Below are 19,566 nucleotides of genomic sequence, written 5' to 3'. Positions count from 1 at the left end.
CGCTTACTCATGCAGCACGTTCATTAACGACAGAGAACCAGTCTAAGTCTTGAATGTTCTTCCGGTTTTCTACGTTGTAGAGGGTGTCATATGTAAATAAAAAAATCGTCTCTTTCGTCATTTATTTTGGAAGCATGACGTGTTGAAGTACGCTCAATATATTTTTTTTGATTGCACTTCCTTAATTTCTGACGGGATTAAAAGTTTGCAAATAGCAGAGGTGAGTAGATCAGAGACTGTTAAAAAATTAAACAGGTATACTGATGTAGGCCACATAAACTTAAACATGTTAAAATTTAGATTCAGGTCTCATTCGTGTTGGATAGGCGGATTTTATTTTTTTAATTATATATTTTTTTCTTTTTTTGTTATATCCAACACCTGACAACACCCTTTGTTATTGTTCAAAAAGAAAATACCTGAAATTTGAAAAGAAAAAAAAATCTTATTATAATTTCATTAAATTTGGTAATGTAATAAGGACAAACATGGCACTGTCTCCAAAGATATTTGCTTGACTAAACAACATTATGGATTAAACAATTTTTTTAAAAACTGAGAGGAACTGAAAAGTTTACATCATAAAAGTTAAGATTTCGAAATGCACAACATTTTTCATAATAATCCAAGATTCCTCTGACTCTAACCCCCGCTTTTATATTATGACATGTGGGGGGGGGGTTCCCAGCACATGTCATTATATAAAAAGGCAGGGGTTAGAGTCAGAAAAATCTCGCATTACATTGTTTCACTAAGTAATGGTTTGGGCTGTTGGATATCGGCCGGCTGGATGGCTCTGTCAGAAGAGGTAACGGGTTCGTTCGCCCGATCTACCTGTTCGCGGGAGTCCGTTCGCGCAGAGTCTGTTCGCCCGAAATATTTTTCGCCCAATATCTTGTTCGCCCTATATGTGGTTCGCCCAATGCTTATACATGTATATACTTGACTGTATATATAAACTCATATGAATTAAAAAAATAACATACATGACATTTTTTTTCTATTTATTTCCTTTACGACTTGGGAAATTTTTTCTCTAATTCTGATACGAGGAACAATGTTTATTTAGTCTTAATTAATTTTTGATCTGATTCTAATGTTTTTTGAATGATTTTGTGTGTGCACTATAGATAATTAAATCTATTAATACAATAATTAAATAAATAAATTAAGTCATCTTATTAATTGTGACCATTTGTGACAATATGCATAACGTTTGACGGTCTCATTATTTCCAATGTACTAGAAATTTGGATAGAAATTCGTTAGATTTTATTCTTCATTAAATTAGGGCGAACGGACTCTGTGCGAACAAGTTTTAGGGCGAGCGGACTCTGGGCGAATGGGAAATCGGGCGAACGCGAAATTGGGCAAACAATTTTTAGGGCGAACGAACATGGAACCATCAGAAGAACACCTGACTAGTGATGCAGGGGTCCCGGTCCAGCCATTCATTTTCACCTTTCCTCATACAACTATATCTAAATATTGGAATGAATTATTTTACAGACATGGCATTGCAGTGGACCTTTGTGGCTTCTTTTATGTACCTTGAAATAGGAGTTGTGATAGTGTTACTTCTACCATTTGTTTCCCCTGCCAGGTATGTTTGTTAAATTACATGTGTAGCATAATGGACAAAGTGTACCATATTAATCATTTTCATTTTGCTGAAAATCAAAATCTGCATTGATTTGAAAATTAGGGAGGAAATACACTTTGGGGTAAAAAATTATCTGGAGCTCTGAATGATAACAAAACAAATTATAGCTGAAATGTATATATTGTGATCAGAAATGTCGAGAATTACTTATAGATTTGCATCCTTAATAAAAACTAGAGGTACTGTGAGCAATGAGCTCACTAAATGATACTCCCACCTCCCATATGGTTATAATGGCAAAGTCCATGTTTTGCTGTGGCCGGGAAACCCAAAATATGTGTCGGATCAAAAAGTAAAATAAGAGGTGCACAATGGCAATATGTAATAAAGATTCTGTGAAAGTTTCATTAAATTTCACTCACTGGTGTAAGAGGAGTTGCGGATAAGAGATGGGTACCCCAAAGCGTAACAGATGGACGGACAGACGGATGGACATACCGATTACAGTATACCCTCCCACTTTTCAAGCGGGGGGTGTAAAAAATTTCATTGTTTGATATGTGCTTCTGAAATAATTATAAAATATTCTTGAAATAAAATGCCTTAATTTTTAGATACACTTTTTTTTCTGCCAATGATCCAATTAATCCTTGCATATGTGATAAAATACCGGTATTAAAATTTGAGTCATGTGACATAAACAATCTCGTAAACTTTGATAGCACCGGTACTATAGGCACTGGGTTCATGATGAGAGTAGCAGGTCACGAAGACCTTAGCAAGCAAAGATGATTTACACTGAGTAAAATATTTGGAGTAATAATATTTTTTATGTACAATTGATGGAAGTTTGTTTTTCTTTTCATAGGTGGCAGAAGATTTTCAGATCACGGATTGTCTCAAATGTATCATCATATTCCTACATCTACTTCAATGTGTTCATTGCAATACTTTTGCTTTTGTTTGTGGGTGAGTATATATATTTACATCCACTGAATATTATTTCCTCAATTTCTACTCCAAACCATTGTGGATTATCAGGTGGTAAATGCCACAAAGCAACTATCTGTTTAGATTTCTTGAGCGACGGCTCATCCATCAAGCATACAAAGATGCATGCATCTATAATACAATATTTAGAATATTTAATATAATTATTTTAAGTGTTGTTTTACAGATAGAAATATAAACAATAAAATGCTTTTCTTAGTTTGTAAGAATGGAAATTATTATCACAGCTATTTCAGGAAAAATTTACATAAAACTCTTACGGGGGGTATGTATTTTTCTGCAACGGCCGCGACATTAAATCCCATACTAATAAACAAAGAAAGTATTACATTGTTTTATTGTATATTAGTAAATATACATGTCAGTCATATACTTTATTGTATTTTGGGTTTCTAAATTGAAGCACATTTATGCATTAAATAACTTGAATACATAATGTATGTAAGCAATCTAATATGTAATTTTTAGCTCACCTCGACGAAGTCGAGATGAGCTTATGCTATACCCCGGCGTCGGCGTCCCGGTCAAAGTTTTAGGAGCAGGTCCATTCCCAAGTAACTATAAGCCCTACCCGGACCAAACTTGCATGGATGTGATGTATCTAGGGATGGACACTACCAGACTTGCTTCGGATGCTGGATGTGACCTTCATTTTCCAGATGAGTGACCAGGTTAAAGTTTTTGGAGCAGGTCCATTCCCAAGTAACTATAAGACCTACCCGGACCAAACTTGCATGGATGATGCATCTAGTGATGGACACTACCAGACTTGCTTCGGATGCTGGATGTGACCTACATTTTCCAGATGAGTGACCAGGTTAAAGTTTTTGGAGCAGGTCCATTCCCAAGTAACTATAAGCCCTACCCGGACCAAACTTGCATGAATGATGCATCTAGGGATGGACACTACCAGACTTGCTTCGGATGCTGGATGTGACCTTCATTTTTCAGATGAGTGACCAGGTTAAAGTTTTTGGAGCAGGTCCATTCCCAAGTAATTATCAGTCCTATATGGACCAAACTTGCATGATTGATGCATCTAGGGATGGACACTACTAGTCTTGCTTCGGATGCTGGATCTGACCTACATTTTCCAGATGAGTGACTAGGTTATTCCAAAGTAACTATGAGACCTACCCGGACCAAGCTTGCATGGATGATGGACAATGGAAACTTGCTTCAGATGCTGGATCTAACCCACATTTTCCAAACGAGTGCCAAGGTTCAAGTTTTTGGAACAGGTCAATCCCCAATGAACTTTAAGACCCTTTTAAACAGAACTTGCTTGAATATTGTTGTCAGAATAAATACTAACTGTAAATAAAAATATGATGCGAGATTTGCATTTCCTAAACTGATAACATTCTTCGAGGTTAGCTTCGTAATCTTTGATTACCTATGTTTGCTATAGATGGAATTTTGTCTTATTTTTCATATGTGGCTACTGGCAGAAGATATTTATCCATGCTTTTGTAGGTCACACCTACAATTTTATATCACCTTTAAATGAAATGTTTTGTATAATTATATAAGTCAGTTCAAAATGATGTACCAGAAAATAATAAAACTTATTTGCACAAAATTATTGACCTTCACTACTCGGTATTTAAAATGATTCTACAGAAATTATTGCCATAGTAGAGAAGAAGTGTAATTTTGATATATTTAAATTTTGTTGTATATTTGATGCCCTTTTTTTAAGATTCTATTCGAGAAGTCCACAAGTACACAGAACCCACGGAAAATGTTGATTTAAAACACAACCAAGACTCCGTCAACGTAGGCCTGATGAAATTGTTCCGTGCTCAGAGAAATTTCTACATCTCTGGATTTGCTCTGTTTCTTTGGTTGTAAGTTACAGTTATTTTTTATGCTTACAGTTTGTATCCAGTCTCAAACTTGCTTGAATTTGAATAGGTAAATCTCCTCATGAATTACTGCAAGCATAAAGCAGCATGTACCCTCAACAGGTTCAAAGAGCTACATTTATTGAAATTGTACTAAAATTATCTAGAAGAGTGGAAATTGAAATTTTTTTTTTATTTACTTCTGAATCATATTCTGAGCTGAAACTGTATCAAGCAAGACAGTGATTTGGTGAATATTTGATGTATTTTTTCACAGTAATTTTTCATTTTTATTAACCAATTTTTATTTTAGTCATAAAATACTGTAGTTGAATCAATTTTTCACTCAAGGAAGAATAAAAAAGGTTTGAATAATGATGTTAAAATCTACATAAGGTATACATGTAACATGTATATCTTCCTATTAATGACTTACTTTACAAATCAGTACTTTGTGATACATTTAACTCTTTTGCTCTAGCATCATCAGACGTCTGTTGACCTTGATTAATGAAGAAGCCAAGCTTGGTGCCCAATGCGAAGCTTACAAGAAGCAGGCAGAGAGTGCTACTGCGGCGGCCAAACGTCTGATGGAGGAGAAGGACAACACTGTTAACAAGGTGGGATAGTAACAACACTGTTAACAAGGTGGGATAGTAACAACACTGTTAACAAGGTGGGGTAGTAACAACACTGTTAACAAGGTGGGGTAGTAACAACACTGTTAACAAGGTGGGATAGTAACAACACTGTTAACAAGGTGGGGTAGTAACAACACTGTTAACAAGGTGGGGTAGTAACAACACTGTTAACAAGGTGGGATAGTAACAACACTGTTAACAAGGTGGGGTAGTAACAACACTGTTAACAAGGTGGGATAGTAACAACACTGTTAACAAGGTGGGGTAGTAACAACATTATTATGAAGGAGGGGTAGAAGGTTGGGTAGTAACAAACATGTAAAATGTGGTTCAGAATGTTAAAAATGTGGGGTAGTATCTAACATGTGACAAACTACAAGTAACAAATAACAAAGTCACTTCTACCAGAGAGAATTAATATACCGTTAATCAGGTTTTTTCCGCGAATCAGAGCCTAAATCAGTATATTAAATTATGCGAATGAAATTTTCACTATTTCCAAGTCCCAGTGATTATATTATTAACAAGTGTTTAAGCCTATGAAAGAATTGGATGTAAAAATGTAAGTCATTAAGCTTTAGTTACTTCATACGAGTGAGAAATAGATCGATCAACCTTCACCTTGGAAGTTGTGTTGCGTATATACTCTCAAATCACCAGATATTATTTTTTTAAAGATTTAAGCAATCATAGGTCATTTACTGTTCTAAACTGAATAGCAGGTCAGGTATAATTAGAATAGGTTCTCGCAAGGAACATGACCAATATAATTAGCTTGTCAATTAGTAAACAAACAATAGGGCTTATACCTATTACTGGTATCTTGCGCTTGTCCTCTGATCCCGCTATTTCTTCCCTCTATGATATAAGCATGGAGAAATAACTCTACTACAAGAAGAAAACTTTGTATTATATTTACGCTGATTTATTTTCCGCAATTCAGAACTCGTCACGAACAAGGCGGAAATTGGATACATGTGGAAAAAAACTGATATACGGTATAATTAGCATTAGATAGAAACATTTAAATGCCTAGAACGGACTGAGTAGAAAATTAACAAATAAGATTAAAACATCAAGTAAACCATGTTTTTGTGGTGGTCTGTAGACTCAATTTCTAAACACAATAACTTTTTTGAACAGAACAATGGTACATATAGGCAAAATTAAAGGCAAACATTTTATTTTTTTCAAATTGGTACTTTTAAATTGCATTATGTGATGACCTTTTGGGGCATTGTTGAGGGTATAAACATGTATCTGTATAATGTGTGCATTAAAATTACCACATTCTGGATTTTATGCATTAATTACTTGATGATTGTAATTAAAAACTGATGTTTTCTCGCAATGGCATTTCAGAGTAAAGAATATGAAGACCTAGATCCAGAAGAGAAGAGCCTCGCTATGAAGTTGGACCAGACAAAAGAGGCTTTAGTCAAGACTAAAGAAGGTGTGTGGAATTTACTGTATACAGGGAAAATTTCACCTCCGTTTTATTTTCGACCCTTTCACCCTATCCTCATTTGGGTGAATTTAAAACGGGGCAAATTCAAAGAATACAGTATAATTTCATAAATAAAACTATGACTGGGCGAATTTAAAATGGGGCAACATTGTCTGCAAGTGTGAAAGGTCGAAAATAACATGGGGTGAAAACAACCCTATATACAGTATACCATATATATGTGGAAATTTTTGCAAGATGCAAATTTAGCAGTTTGTCCGTAAAAATTAGTGTTTTATTTTTAGCGAGATGTAATTTCAGTGATTTTAAAATGCTCACTAAAGAAGCTATTACAAAGAAAACACAATTAATTTTTAACGATATTCAATTTTAGCTATCTCAACACACTCGCTAATAATGCCAAAATTTAATCCTCGCTAAAAATTCTTCTTATACGTATATTTATCCACTTCAGACAAATTTGTAGATTACTGGTTGGATAAAAGCTAATTACATGAAGCCTTCAAGGAGTAATGTTAAAATCAGTTCTGTTCCAAGCATAATTATTGTAAATAAAAATGGTGGGTAATAGAATAAGAAAGTACATGTATTATATATGCATTTCTATACGTACACATATTTTAAAATTGCTTTGAATGCCACTTTTCAAAAAATGTATCTAAAGTGGAATAACTTATTTTACAGAATTGAAGAAAACAAAGGTTGATCTAGAAACACTGAAGTCTCAAGCTACAAGCACAAACAATGAATATGACAGACTGCTACAGGAGCATGAAAAATTACAGGTATTAAAGGAAATGTCTTAACTTGTTGAATTTACGACAAATTCTAAGTCACAACATGCTATGACCAAACATTTTTTGGTAATTTTTTTTCTCAGACAGTTTATATTTTTTCTGTGTTAAATTTTGATCTCACATTGTATACTGGCATCTTTTCCCAACTAAAAAAGTTGAATTTCTTGTACTTATTGGACTTCTAGAGAATAATTTACTTACTTTTAAGTAAGAATCAATCAATCAGTGATACTAGAAGGATGAATATTTGAAATTAGGCCAATTAATTTTATCTTTACAAGATTCAGTAGTAACCTAAATTTAAATTTTCTTGACAGCGTTTTTTTTCCTTATATAACTGGTACCGATAAACAGCACCATTCCCAATGCCAAAAAAGGTTAATTTTTCCCAATTCTGTGACTAAAAATTCCCAATTCAACTGTGAAGCAAAAGATTACTACGACATCGTATTTCTTGTTAAATGAAACATTGTACAAGTTGACTAATTGTTTCACTTCCGCTTAAATCGAAAGTAGAGAAAGTTGTAATTTGGCGGGAGCAGTTGGTTAGACAGCGTAGTGTCATACATTTTGACAAATTGAAAGCATGACAATGTGAAAACAAGGAACGTTGATATAAAAAACAAGAAGTACTTGTTGTTTATTCTTTAAAACAAGCAGTTATAGGTTGATGTTGGAATAAGTGCAAAATACGTTGCATTTGCATAAATAAGAGAAAATTCTCCTTTGTTTTTCTTCGATGTTATTTTTCCCAATTGAACCGGTACCAGACCCTTTTCCAATGGGTGGAAAAAAATCGCTGCTTGAGAGAACAAGGACATAGCTTAATAAATGTTTATGTATGGGGACTGCAACGTTCGGGGTGGGAGCTAAATATCAAATTAAAAAGACATAAAGTATGGTCCTGAGAGATCATTTAGCAACCTCACAGAAAACTTTCATGTACTTATTAATTCCACTGAAGAATTATGCATTTATGTTTACATTTGTTTTTTGTTAGCAATAATTGTAAACAAGAAAAGTAAATGTTAACATATATGTATATAAAATGTTTCCATCCGTCTAAGCATTTTAAATGTAGAAGTCTTTATCTTAAAAAAATTGTTCTCCAATTTTGTCAATATAACCAAATTATCAAAGTTATTAGATAAATTACATGTATGTTTGTGTATCAAAAATGTAACATGAAATTTGATTTTCAGGAAAAACTTGACAAAGATGGCTCAAAGAAAGACAACTAGCTTGCTGATTTTCTACACAACAGTGATAAGAAATCAAAATCTGTTGTAAAAGCTGCATCATAAATGAGAATTACCAATATTTTCCAAGTTTCACCCTTGCTGCTTGGTATTTTCGTATTCCCAAGTCAGACAGAAACCTAATTCTGTAGAACTAATGTTATTTTATTGATCGTTATTTATAAAACTTGTGTTTTGTATCAGATCTTGTGGTGTTTATATTTACTTTATAGCTTTGATATTAGAAGGGATTGTGGAAATCATTGTCTGGACAACATTTGGACCTAATTTTGTACATAATAAATTCTCTTTCAATATCATTGTTAAAGTGCAGTGGTCTATAACTTTGTATTTTTACTCTCTGATATACCGATACAATTAATAACTTTTTAAAGACAATTCTCATGAATATGACCCTTATATCAATAAATGATATTTATTTATAGTATTTTCCTTGGATGAAATATAAGAAAAGCCAAAGACCATTTCACTTTAGCAAATCTTAGAGAGGATTGTTCGATTTGATTGAATTCATACAGGCACTGATTGTGTGAAGCATACAAGACAATGCCTTGGAATAGATGTGATTAGGCGTTACCCTCGAGTGCATATATATTATATGCTTGAAAAAAAAAACTGTATTTGATGAATTTAAAGTTAGTGTATTTTTAAGTTAACTTAGGTAGCTAACATTTTCTTTCTATTTTTGTGTACATCTATGTGCATAAACTGTGTGCAAAATATTCAATTTTGTTTTATTTTTCAGAGGAGTGGAAATTAGCTTTTAATGTAACACCTATGTTCATGAACAGAATTTAGGTGTTTTAATACATCCATGTGCAAAAATATCAAGAGTTTCTCTGCTAAGTGTTATTTAAAAAAAAAAATATGTGATTTACAAAGAACCAGTGTAAAAAAAAAAAATGACTGGAAAGATATTTTTTAAAATTTTGCTTTTTTGGGTTATTATAGCAAGTTCCCTGCAGATTTGTTCAATAGATAGCTTTTTGAATGATCAAGAAAATCAGTTATCCTGCACTTATAGGCATGCAAATATTGGAGATAATTTGTGCAATAAATGTATAAAATATCTTTTTTTATATTTCATGGTTATATTTCAACCAAGATGTGTACATTTAAATTTAAAAACTTAATTTCTATTTGCAATAGTTGGAGCTCAACCATGTCTTTACTACACATATTTATTAAAAATTAATTTTTCTTAAAAACCCTTTACTTTAATAATGATAGTACATGTAAATTAAGGTGTTCAATTCTATTTTGTGAAGAAACGTGGGCTCAAGCAAGAAAACAAGAAATTTCTAAAAATAATCTTTTATTTCATATTAATCAGTTCCTGCTGAAACAAGTTCTAAATTACAGTATTTTTTTGGTATATTTAATTTATTCAGTGTCTTTAATGCAGCAGTTCAGCTCATTTTGTTCACCTGTGAAAAATGAAACATGATATTGATTAAAATATACAAAAAAAAATAATTCGAAAGATATTGGGGTTGGAAAACCTGATATAAAAGGCTTAGATATATATAAAGATCAACATTTATTTAATGTTTGAAATTTTTTTCTCTCTCTCTATGCCATTTTCAGTATTGATCAGTTTTTAATAAAATCAGTATGATATTGAAAAACCCAATATAAATGACCTTCAACTCTGAGAACTTTCTCCATTGGCTCAATGAGAGATGATTGACCACAAGATTCTTTTCTCTTTCTTGCTTCTTGTGCTGAAGAGATTGGGAATGAAAGTTATCAAATAAGCAATCTTTTATCAATTAAAATGATGAGTACTTGCTTACTTAAATTCACATTTAATTCATTTTCATTTATTTCAAACATAAAATTTTAGTTTTAAAGGTTTTTGAAGTGTTAAAAAACGTACATCTTTCTGACAAAATGACTCGCTGCAATATGTTGGCTCTTTTGAAACACTCTGTAAAAATCAACATACATTGTCATGTATAAATTATCTCTTTAACAGACATAAATTTTCTGGCATACTCATTAACTTGCGTTTTAGAAATTGAATTTCATTAAATTCTCAAGAATCTGTTTAAAATGTCTTACTTTGTTCCCTTAACCATTCTAAGTGTTGTTGATATAAGGTTGGAGGGCAACTTTCTGTCATGAGAATATCTGCATCATCAGTTGGTTGCTGAATGTCCATCCAATGTTCTAAGATTGTTTTTGTTTGTCCTTGCTGAATTTGTTTCAAGATATCATTTATTATCCGTACTAAAGTTTCCTTAATATAAGATGTAATGTCGTAACTCAGAATTTCTATCAGTAAATGCGCATGGTCAGCATATACTGTCTTATGAATTACAGTTTTCATTTCATTGTCGTATAAACAGATATTTGCTCCATTTACGATCAGCTCGTTTATTATCGCAAGAGATTCAATTGAATCCGTCACATTCGAAGTTTTATCACACAATCTTTCCACTGCTACATGGAGTGGACTTTTTCCTTCCTTGTCCTTTTCATTGACCTTTGCACCATGTTGTATCAATCTTTTAGACACTAGTCCAGATGTACAGCAGTGAAGAGGGGATCTACCGTTAATGTCTAAAGAGTTGACGTCAGCATTGGCAGACAATAAAATTTCTACCTCTTCTACATTGCCTAGTTGTGAAGTCAAATGCAAAGGAGTCATTCCTACATGATCTGCTTGATTAACATTGGCTTTATGCCTAACTAATATTTTCATTGCAAATGAATGTCCACCTTCTAATGCTGCATGTAGAGGCGATCTTCCATTCGTATCACACAAGTTAAGATCCGCCCCGTGTTTGATAAGAGTCTGCAGAACACCTCTACCCTTTGCGGTTGCAACAAAGAGCGGCGTCTGCCTTAGTCTGTCTCTTTGATTAATATTCGCCTCACTATTTAACAAGATTTCTGCAGCTCTTATACTTCCATTGTCAGCTGCCGAATGCAATGCAGATCTGTCTCTTACATCGGAAATATTTATATCAGCACCATGAATTATTAATAGCTCTGCAACCCCAACCTCGGCATTTTCGATTGCTACTTGCAATGGGGATTTTCTGTCTAAATTGCATTCATTTACATTAAGTCCAGCTTCCAGGAAAATTTTTGTCACAGAGACACTTCCATGCTTTCCACAAAAATGAAGTGGAGTATTCCCCTGGAAGTCACCCCTATACAAGCACATTCCTTTCTGTAGTAGAACAGCAGCAATTCTAGAATTTCCAGACTTGGCTGCATAGTGAAGCGGCGTCCTGTTCGAATCATCCATAATATTTGCATCTGCCCCAGACTGAATTAAAAATTCCACGATATACTCAAATCTATTCTCTGCTGCTATACTCAAGGAAGTCCTTCTAAAGGAATCTATTTTGTCAATGTTAGCACCTGAATCTACTAGCAAGCGAACAGTGTCTAAATGCCCGTTTTCGGATGCAAGGAATAAAAGACTTCTTTTCTTTGTATCTGCACTGTCAACAAGCTCAGATTGTTTTAGATAGGGTTTAATCTCATTCACCATTCCCTTTTTCGAGTATAAACACAGACTAGCAACGTCATTTGGTAAATCTGAAATGTAAGAAGTGGAAACAGATTAAACAGACACAAGCTCTCGCCTAGAATTTCGTACAAACCATTGGACTGTTGTAAATAAAAAAATCTTATTTATTTTCAATGGAGATCAAATAACAGTTTAGAATAAGATGGCATATACCAGAAAAGCCAGCATTTTCAATAAATGAAAAAATGTGTCAAAGGAATCCCACATACCTTTCAGTTCCTCTTGATCCTGAGTATTGAAGAACATTTGGATTTCTTGATGGTCGCTTGCTAGCATTCTAGGTGTTAGGTTACTGGCATTAAACCTATCAACGAAGTTACCATATCTAATCAGCTCTATCAATACCTCCTTATGACCGTTTTTAGAAGCCAAATGAAAGGGCAAGTTATTATCAATATCGGCCAGATTAGATTCAGCACCTTTTGATAGTAGTAGACGAGCAATATTTACGAAACCCCTCTCGGATGCTATACACAGTGGTGTTTTCATGCAATCACCGAATCTATTGATGGATGCACCATTTTTCAATAGTTCCTCGACTATTGATATGCATTTTAATACGTCATTGCTCCATAGAAGGGCAATATGTAAAGGGGAATTCTGATTAGAATCAATGCAATGCAAATCGGCTCCGTATGAAAGCAATTCCCTAATAATCAACTGGTTTTCTTTTCTGCATGCAACATGCAGAGGGGTACATTGATCGAGTCCGACATTCAGATCGGCACCAAACTTTAACAAATTCGAAACTGCATAGCGATGGTCGTGTTCCACAGCAACATAAAGGGCGGCTTGATTTTCATTATTGTATAAGTCAGGGTCGGCTCCTTGCTTCAGAAGCTCTACAATAATTTTCCAGTTCCCCTTTCGAGAAGCCATGATCAGTGGTGTTTCGTGATTTATATCATATACATCTATTTCTGCGCCATGAAGAAGAAGCTGTTCCAGAACTCGCACGTGATTTCCTTCAGAAGCTATATGAACAGGAGTCTGAAGCATTTCGTTTCGAAAATTTGGATTTTCTCCTTGTTCTAGAATCTGTTGTACAAGATTAGGATTTCCCATTTCGCATGCCTTCAATAAAGTATCTCTCAGCTTTGTTTCTCTGGAATCGCCTTTGCTTTCTTCTGGAGCAACGGTTCCTGTCTCTGAAGGGAAAGATTTGGAATGTTGAGGTAAGAAGGGCCCTTTATCTAGTTTAATAAAAAGAGATAAATAATGAGGATGTAGCAATGCTTCAAATGCATTTTATACTTGGAAATTGCTCATTAGACCTTTAGAAAACTAAATTTAACTTGATTATACCTAAAGGAAATGTGAGCAAAGGTTATAAAATGTCACTATCTGCTATTCTTCATAAAATTTCAATGAGAGCCTCCATTGTTTTCTATGTAGAAGCCGGATAAAATCATAAATTATCTCTGAAATTCATACAACCTTGTTTTGAGTGTATGTCATTGCTGTCTAACGTCTTTCATATACACATTTAAAACATTAATTTTGAACTACCTATATTTCCTTTTACCCGATCAGGACAAGGATAAGACAGCAGTGGTGACAGTAAATGCCGCATCCTAAAGATATCTGACTCACTTTACTCTTAACCTTAAGCATATGGTTATACGGATAGTTTTTCAAGAAATAAAATTTTTAATGCATTATATCTTCCTCTTAAAGTCATTGCTTTGGTCAAACCGTGTATCAATATACAGAATATAACCCCCCTCCCCCTCTCTCAAACTTAGTAACGTGATGAACATTGGAATTTCTTGTACCTTCTTGATATTCGAGAACAGCTTTTATCTTCAATTCCCCAACATTTTGAAGGAGAGAGGTATCCTTTCCTTCTAGCATTGCAGTGACAATACGGGGAAATTTTCCGCTTTGGATAGCATCCGACACTTTCGATAGTGGGTTCAAGTAGAAAATCAAACCTTTAAAAGAAAACAGGTAAATATTTAATAAAGTAAAAAAAAAAAGGGGGGGGGCATACGAAAAAGTATTATAAATGCGTCTTTAAAAATATAAAATCGTTAAAATTAAATACATGTACACTGTACAGATAATTTTCTTTCAGCTCGCGAAAATTCATGTCTTTTGAGACATATTTTATAACACAATATTCAATACTCGTAAAAATTTGGTATCTCTGTCTCTCTTGAATATCAAATATTATCTTGCGAAAACAAATGCCGCCAAAAAATTGATCTACAGTATATTGAAGAGAATTCCATACCCTGGTCAGAAAGTGAGTCGTTGACGAAATTGGTATCAATAAAGAAAGAAACTCTCAACAGCGAATTCGGCGCATTTATTGCCTTTGATATCTTGCTTATGATGCCCTTTTCCACGACAAAACTTGCATACTTCATTTTACCCTTGCACTTGAAAATTAAACTAATTGCAGAGTCCGTCTTATTTGAACTGTATAGGTGCAGTGGTGATGATTTCACTATCTCGTTTAGAAGATCACTGAAGTTTTCGTTGAATAGAGATTGAGGTGATTCGGAGGGAGGCACGACTTTTGTTCCCAGTCTGATCGTATCATGTCTGATCTGCAGCTCAATTAGCTCGTCCACTGCAAGAAAAATAACAGTAAATTTTTAAAAATCGACACAATTTAACATGATTCTGCAGTTCAAACTGTAAAAATCCACTCTCTTGTACCGGCAACGCCAATTGCAATTCCATAAACTACAGGAATTTGTTGTCTTTCTGTACAATTTTATACTGTTTTGATACTTACCATCTGTTGAAAACCCTTGAATGATAAGATTTTTCATTAAATCAGTAAGGTATATATCGACATCACAGACTGTTGAGTCCTTTTCCCATGAGTGATGACAAAATATTGATACATTTTGATTCTGACCGGAAGATACATCTGCAAATCAAGAAAAAAAATACTCTTGAAGAGAAAAACAAATGTATCATAGCTCTAACAACTTACGTATTATGGTACTCTATGTCGATTTTATATAAAGTATTATATGTGCAACATCTGGTAACATATCCAGTAAAACAAAGAAGAATCCTGGACTATAGTTTTTCTGGTTATGAGTATACTCAATTTAATCATGGGACTGTTCGGAGTTGGGTGTATTTAAACCCTTCTTGCCAGGAACATACAGTCATTGCTACTAGCAATGCCTTTGACTCCTAGAATGCGAGTTAAGTGAATAAGGTAATGGCATAATTGATTTCTAATTAAGACCAAATTATTCCCCAACCCATAATGCATTCTGTCTCCATTCTTTGCAGAGGTTGTCCTGCTCATCAATTTGCTTGCGACAAGACAACTACCAAAAGGATTTTTAAAAGTAGAAAGGTTTTTCAATACATAATATAGTGCATGACCAAATTCACCAAACATATGTAAGTTCAAGCGAAGTATACTTATCTCAAAATGTTCAAAGATTTATAACGGATAAAGACACCCTACGACGTATAAAAACGGAGAACAATATATCTGAATGACATATGTGACTAAAAAATTAGAATGGTACCTTTTGAATGGAATTCCTCTGGACAATAAAAATATCCATAAATATGAATGGAGGATGCTTGATATTTCAGTAGAGTGGTTTCTGCTTTCAGCTCTTCAAATATGACCTCAAATAAAGTTTTCATAGAGTCATTGATTCCATTTCCCCCGGAGACGCTTAAATTTACCACAAGACACCCCTTCTCAAACCCATCGACAATTATATCATTTTCCTTTAGTATTGCGCTGGAATTTAAATCCTGAAGGTCCATTTCCATCATATTCTCTGTTATTTCTCTCCATTCAGATGTGTCGTTGGATCTTAACACCATCCTTAGTTTCACTGAAAGTAAGAAAAAAATCGCATGTATCAAAAAAGGATGATTCTTTGTCTATATCTATCAAAGTTTCTGTCCTAAGACCTGCCACCTCTAATTCTCTTTAATTATCTAACCTTCCCTACTTAATGTTTCTGATGTCGCTCACCCTGCTTCTTACCTTTCACACTATTTACTTGTTTTGTTCTTACCTCTTTCACTTGTACTGAGCTGTTCCATAGTTCGCCGGTCTTCAAGATGAATTATTATCTTGTTGTTTTTTCCCACCTGAATCAATACTGGGGCGCTTGATTCTTCCTCAAACTTTACATCCATTCTGTTTTCATTACCAATTTGGACAACGAATGTATCAGTCTCTTGTTCTAAGAAGAATATGTTTATTGATTTAATATATTTTTGTTTTGTTGAGGTGAATGCCAGTTAATTTGTTAATTGCAAGCTTCTGAAAACCTTCCCTCTCGTGTCCTCAACTTCCAAATACACGCACATTCAGGTTTCCAAAATTTAGAATGTAAAATTGGGTAAATTCAATTCAATTCTTTATTGGCACTAAAGCACATATTTATATACAGGAATGTGTTGTTAGCCATATACATGTATTGCAAAATATTATACTATTGGAAGCTTCTTTCTAATATCAAAACAGTCTCTGATTTATAGACAGATTTGTTTCGTAGATACAAAGTTATGTGGATTAAGCAAACAAGATAAGTTATTAACATCTAGTAACCTTGAATACTTTTTCCTGACATTTTTATACACAGGACAATCAAGTAAAAAGTGTTTTTCATCTTCAACAAGAGTTTTACATTGGAAACAAAATCTATTTTCTCTAGGAATGACAGGATTACAATATCTACCTGTTTCTACGTACAACTTATGTGCACTTATTCTTAACTTGGAAAGATAAGAAAATAAATTCTTAGGAAGTGGAAAACACAAATATGGTTGGATTTCCAGTTTCTTAGCATCATAGTTGAATAATGTACTGTAAAATGACAGCTTACCGCATTGAGTATTGTTAATGTGTTGGAGTTCAGAAAAAAAATTATTTTCAAAGAAATTTTTAAGTTTAGGACTAAAAGTTTTAAAATCTGTGTCAAAGTTAAAATCTAACATCTTCTGTATTGATTTTATAAAACTTTGCCAACATGTTTTATTTTCACTGGCCGATCGCGTATCTTCCAAGTAAGCATTCTTGAGTATGACATTGCAATTATTATTTGTTTTTGTTAATTTTTCCAATCTGGAATAATATTTAAAAACAAGATGGTAAAATTTGGTATGTACAGGGAAAACACCTAATTCAATTTTTGTTGCTAAGTTTGACTCTTTATTATGGACACCTAATGTGTTTTTTAAGATGAAATTTTGGATTTTTCAAAAGGAGTTTTATCAAAATTATTGGGATTTGTATTAAAATCAGAAATCCAAATTTCTGAGGAGTATGTTAAAATTGGAACAATAAAAATATTGATTTATAACATAATTTGAATGCACGCCAATCATACTCCCAATCTAATTCAATACGCAAGATCATTTTTATATTCGAACTAAACCTAAACCGATGCAAGCTATTGACAAATACGTTGGTTACACACGATCCCATTGAAAGTAATTATTTTGCCATCATGATAGCCTTGTTCACAATACAATATATCCTCAGGTTGAATATTGATTGCATGATAACTTTTTTCACACACATCATCAGCTCAATATTTTTTATATTGACTTGTGTATTGTTATATTTCCATAATGGATTATCCACATATACCCATGTTTCGAATTCCTTATAACAAGGGTCTTATAAATGGTGCATCTGACCGGCCAACAAAAATGCTTACTCCTCCATGACACTTTATCCCAACTCTAATGTTCTGAAGGACCACTTATCATTGATAAAAAAAGAAAAAAATTAAAGTATTTTACCTTCCGAGGAATATTTTCTAATGCTCTCAAGATATATTTTTCCTGCTTCTTCAAACTTTTGTGCCATGCTTTTCCCGATACACTCTAACTCCCTCCAGATCTGTTTGCCGACATCGTTAGATATCTTTTTAACATCATTCTCAGAAATGTTGACCTTCCAAATTTGCTGGAGGCGAGTGACATCACGAACAACCTCTGAATCCATGTATTGTTCCTTTTCTGTGTCCTCACATATTCTTTTTATAAAAAATTCACACAAAACAGGAAAGCTCAGAACAAAACTGTTTCTTCTTGATATCATAACTTGGCTTCCATTATCCAGTAAATGAAACATTTCATGGTTCTTTAAATTATCGATATCCCTCCAGCATAGCTGTAGAATATTTCCAAGAAATTTTGCCGAGTCAATTTTGAAATGCGTCTTCAGAATCATAAAATTATGCATCATGGAGAATTCCTTATCGTGTTCACTCATTTTGCACTGAATCAGGACGGATCGAGAGATTTAAGTTGATTTGAGTGCGCCAACAGCGGCAGGTTACAGGAAGATCATTGATCAAATCCTTCCGCCTTTTTTGATAAATAGATGGAAGAATATAATATTTCTCTTATTTGACGAAAGAGTTGCATCATAAAGCGCAGTTTACCATGTTATTCCCAGTGCTTTATCGACTGTTCCAAAACAATCGATTTGACTCTGAGTAGATCGTATGCTCCGGTGATCTAATTGAAATTCTCAAACAGATACGTAAATCAATATGACATTTAAATAAGTTACTATTTAGGTTTTATATAAGGTTTTATTTTAAAGTTGATTTGTATACTGACAATGTAACTCGAACCCAAGTTTGCATCGGAATAAAAGACACTTAACAAAAGGCAATATTGGTATTTTATTCCTTTCATATTTCTAGAGGAATCTTAATGCATGAATTATGTCATCTTGTTTGAAGAATTAAAAAATAGAATTATACAAGATCTAGCTAAAACTGGTTTTCCATTGTATGAGTTTCATCCAGCAAAAATAACACCATGCAGAGCTAATAGTGAATTGGTTTTTAGGATAACATAATGTAGTTCTTTTGTCAGATATGGGTCCAGTGGCAAAGAATTGAAATGTTTGCGCCTTCAAACTTTCTCTAAGTTTATTGAAAGATGGCTTATTTTAAAGATTTCGCTTCGTTATCGTAAAGTCGTGGACCATGTTAAAATTTTTCCTAAGTCGATAAAAAAAATAGGTAGCATCTATTCCTTCGCAAAGGATTTGGCACTTTGAAGTAAAAGTTGTGGGTCCTGTGGATGAGAGCTTAAAACCGAGGTCCCATGTCACGCCGTGATTGAGCACAACGAATTAAAATCTCTCAATGTTCGATAGCTCTGAGTGCTAAGTTGTCTTAACGTTCCTTTATTGAAATATGGTCTCTATATTCAACTTAAAAATTCTCGAAAAGGACAAAAAACAACAATCAATTCATAAATCAGTCTTTGCGATTGCCAGTGGAAAAAGTGAATGACTGTGATACATACCACGGGTTTTAACATCATGATGCCTACAACCTATTACAGACTGTTGAATGTTCTCCGAAGGAGAGGGGATATACTGTTTTACCCTTGTGTGTCTGTCCGTCTGTCTGTCCGTAAC

The 19,566-nt window shown here is 33.7% G+C and overlaps 2 protein-coding genes across 3 annotated transcripts; one reads left to right on the top strand and one right to left on the bottom strand.

Annotated features, from left to right (window-relative positions):
* The first annotated feature begins 34 nt into the window (after positions 1-34).
* On the top strand, positions 35-9,697 carry LOC134243738 (B-cell receptor-associated protein 31-like). Its single transcript, XM_062725978.1, has 8 exons — positions 35-220; positions 1,510-1,603; positions 2,472-2,572; positions 4,317-4,464; positions 4,943-5,081; positions 6,465-6,555; positions 7,255-7,355; positions 8,570-9,697. The coding sequence occupies exons 2-8, from the start codon at positions 1,512-1,514 to the stop codon at positions 8,606-8,608; spliced, it is 711 nt and encodes a 236-aa protein (XP_062581962.1). The 5' UTR covers positions 35-220; positions 1,510-1,511; the 3' UTR covers positions 8,609-9,697.
* A 227-nt stretch (positions 9,698-9,924) lies between these two features.
* On the bottom strand, positions 9,925-18,413 carry LOC134243737 (uncharacterized). Of its 2 annotated transcripts, XM_062725977.1 has the most exons (11): positions 17,925-18,413; positions 16,187-16,357; positions 15,680-16,000; positions 14,920-15,057; positions 14,410-14,751; positions 13,949-14,107; positions 12,383-13,366; positions 10,691-12,181; positions 10,506-10,556; positions 10,270-10,350; positions 9,925-10,053 (listed from the first exon to the last, which is right to left on the bottom strand). In XM_062725977.1, exons 1-11 carry the CDS (start codon positions 18,397-18,399, stop codon positions 10,010-10,012), a joined length of 4,257 nt encoding a protein of 1,418 aa, XP_062581961.1. In that variant the 5' UTR covers positions 18,400-18,413; the 3' UTR covers positions 9,925-10,009. The 2 variants fall into 2 exon arrangements, with proteins under 2 accessions (XP_062581961.1, XP_062581960.1); XM_062725976.1 differs by lacking the exon at positions 9,925-10,053 and having other exon boundaries at positions 10,215-10,350.
* Positions 18,414-19,566: the final 1,153 nt, after the last annotated feature.

Source organism: Saccostrea cucullata, unplaced genomic scaffold (genome assembly GCF_032062105.1).
Source record: "Saccostrea cucullata isolate Sc308-1 unplaced genomic scaffold, CSIRO_AGI_Scuc_v1 ctg898, whole genome shotgun sequence".
NCBI lineage: Eukaryota > Metazoa > Mollusca > Bivalvia > Ostreida > Ostreidae > Saccostrea > Saccostrea cuccullata.
Note: the sequence above shows the minus strand (reverse complement) of the source record. Positions and strands in the feature narration are given on the sequence as shown.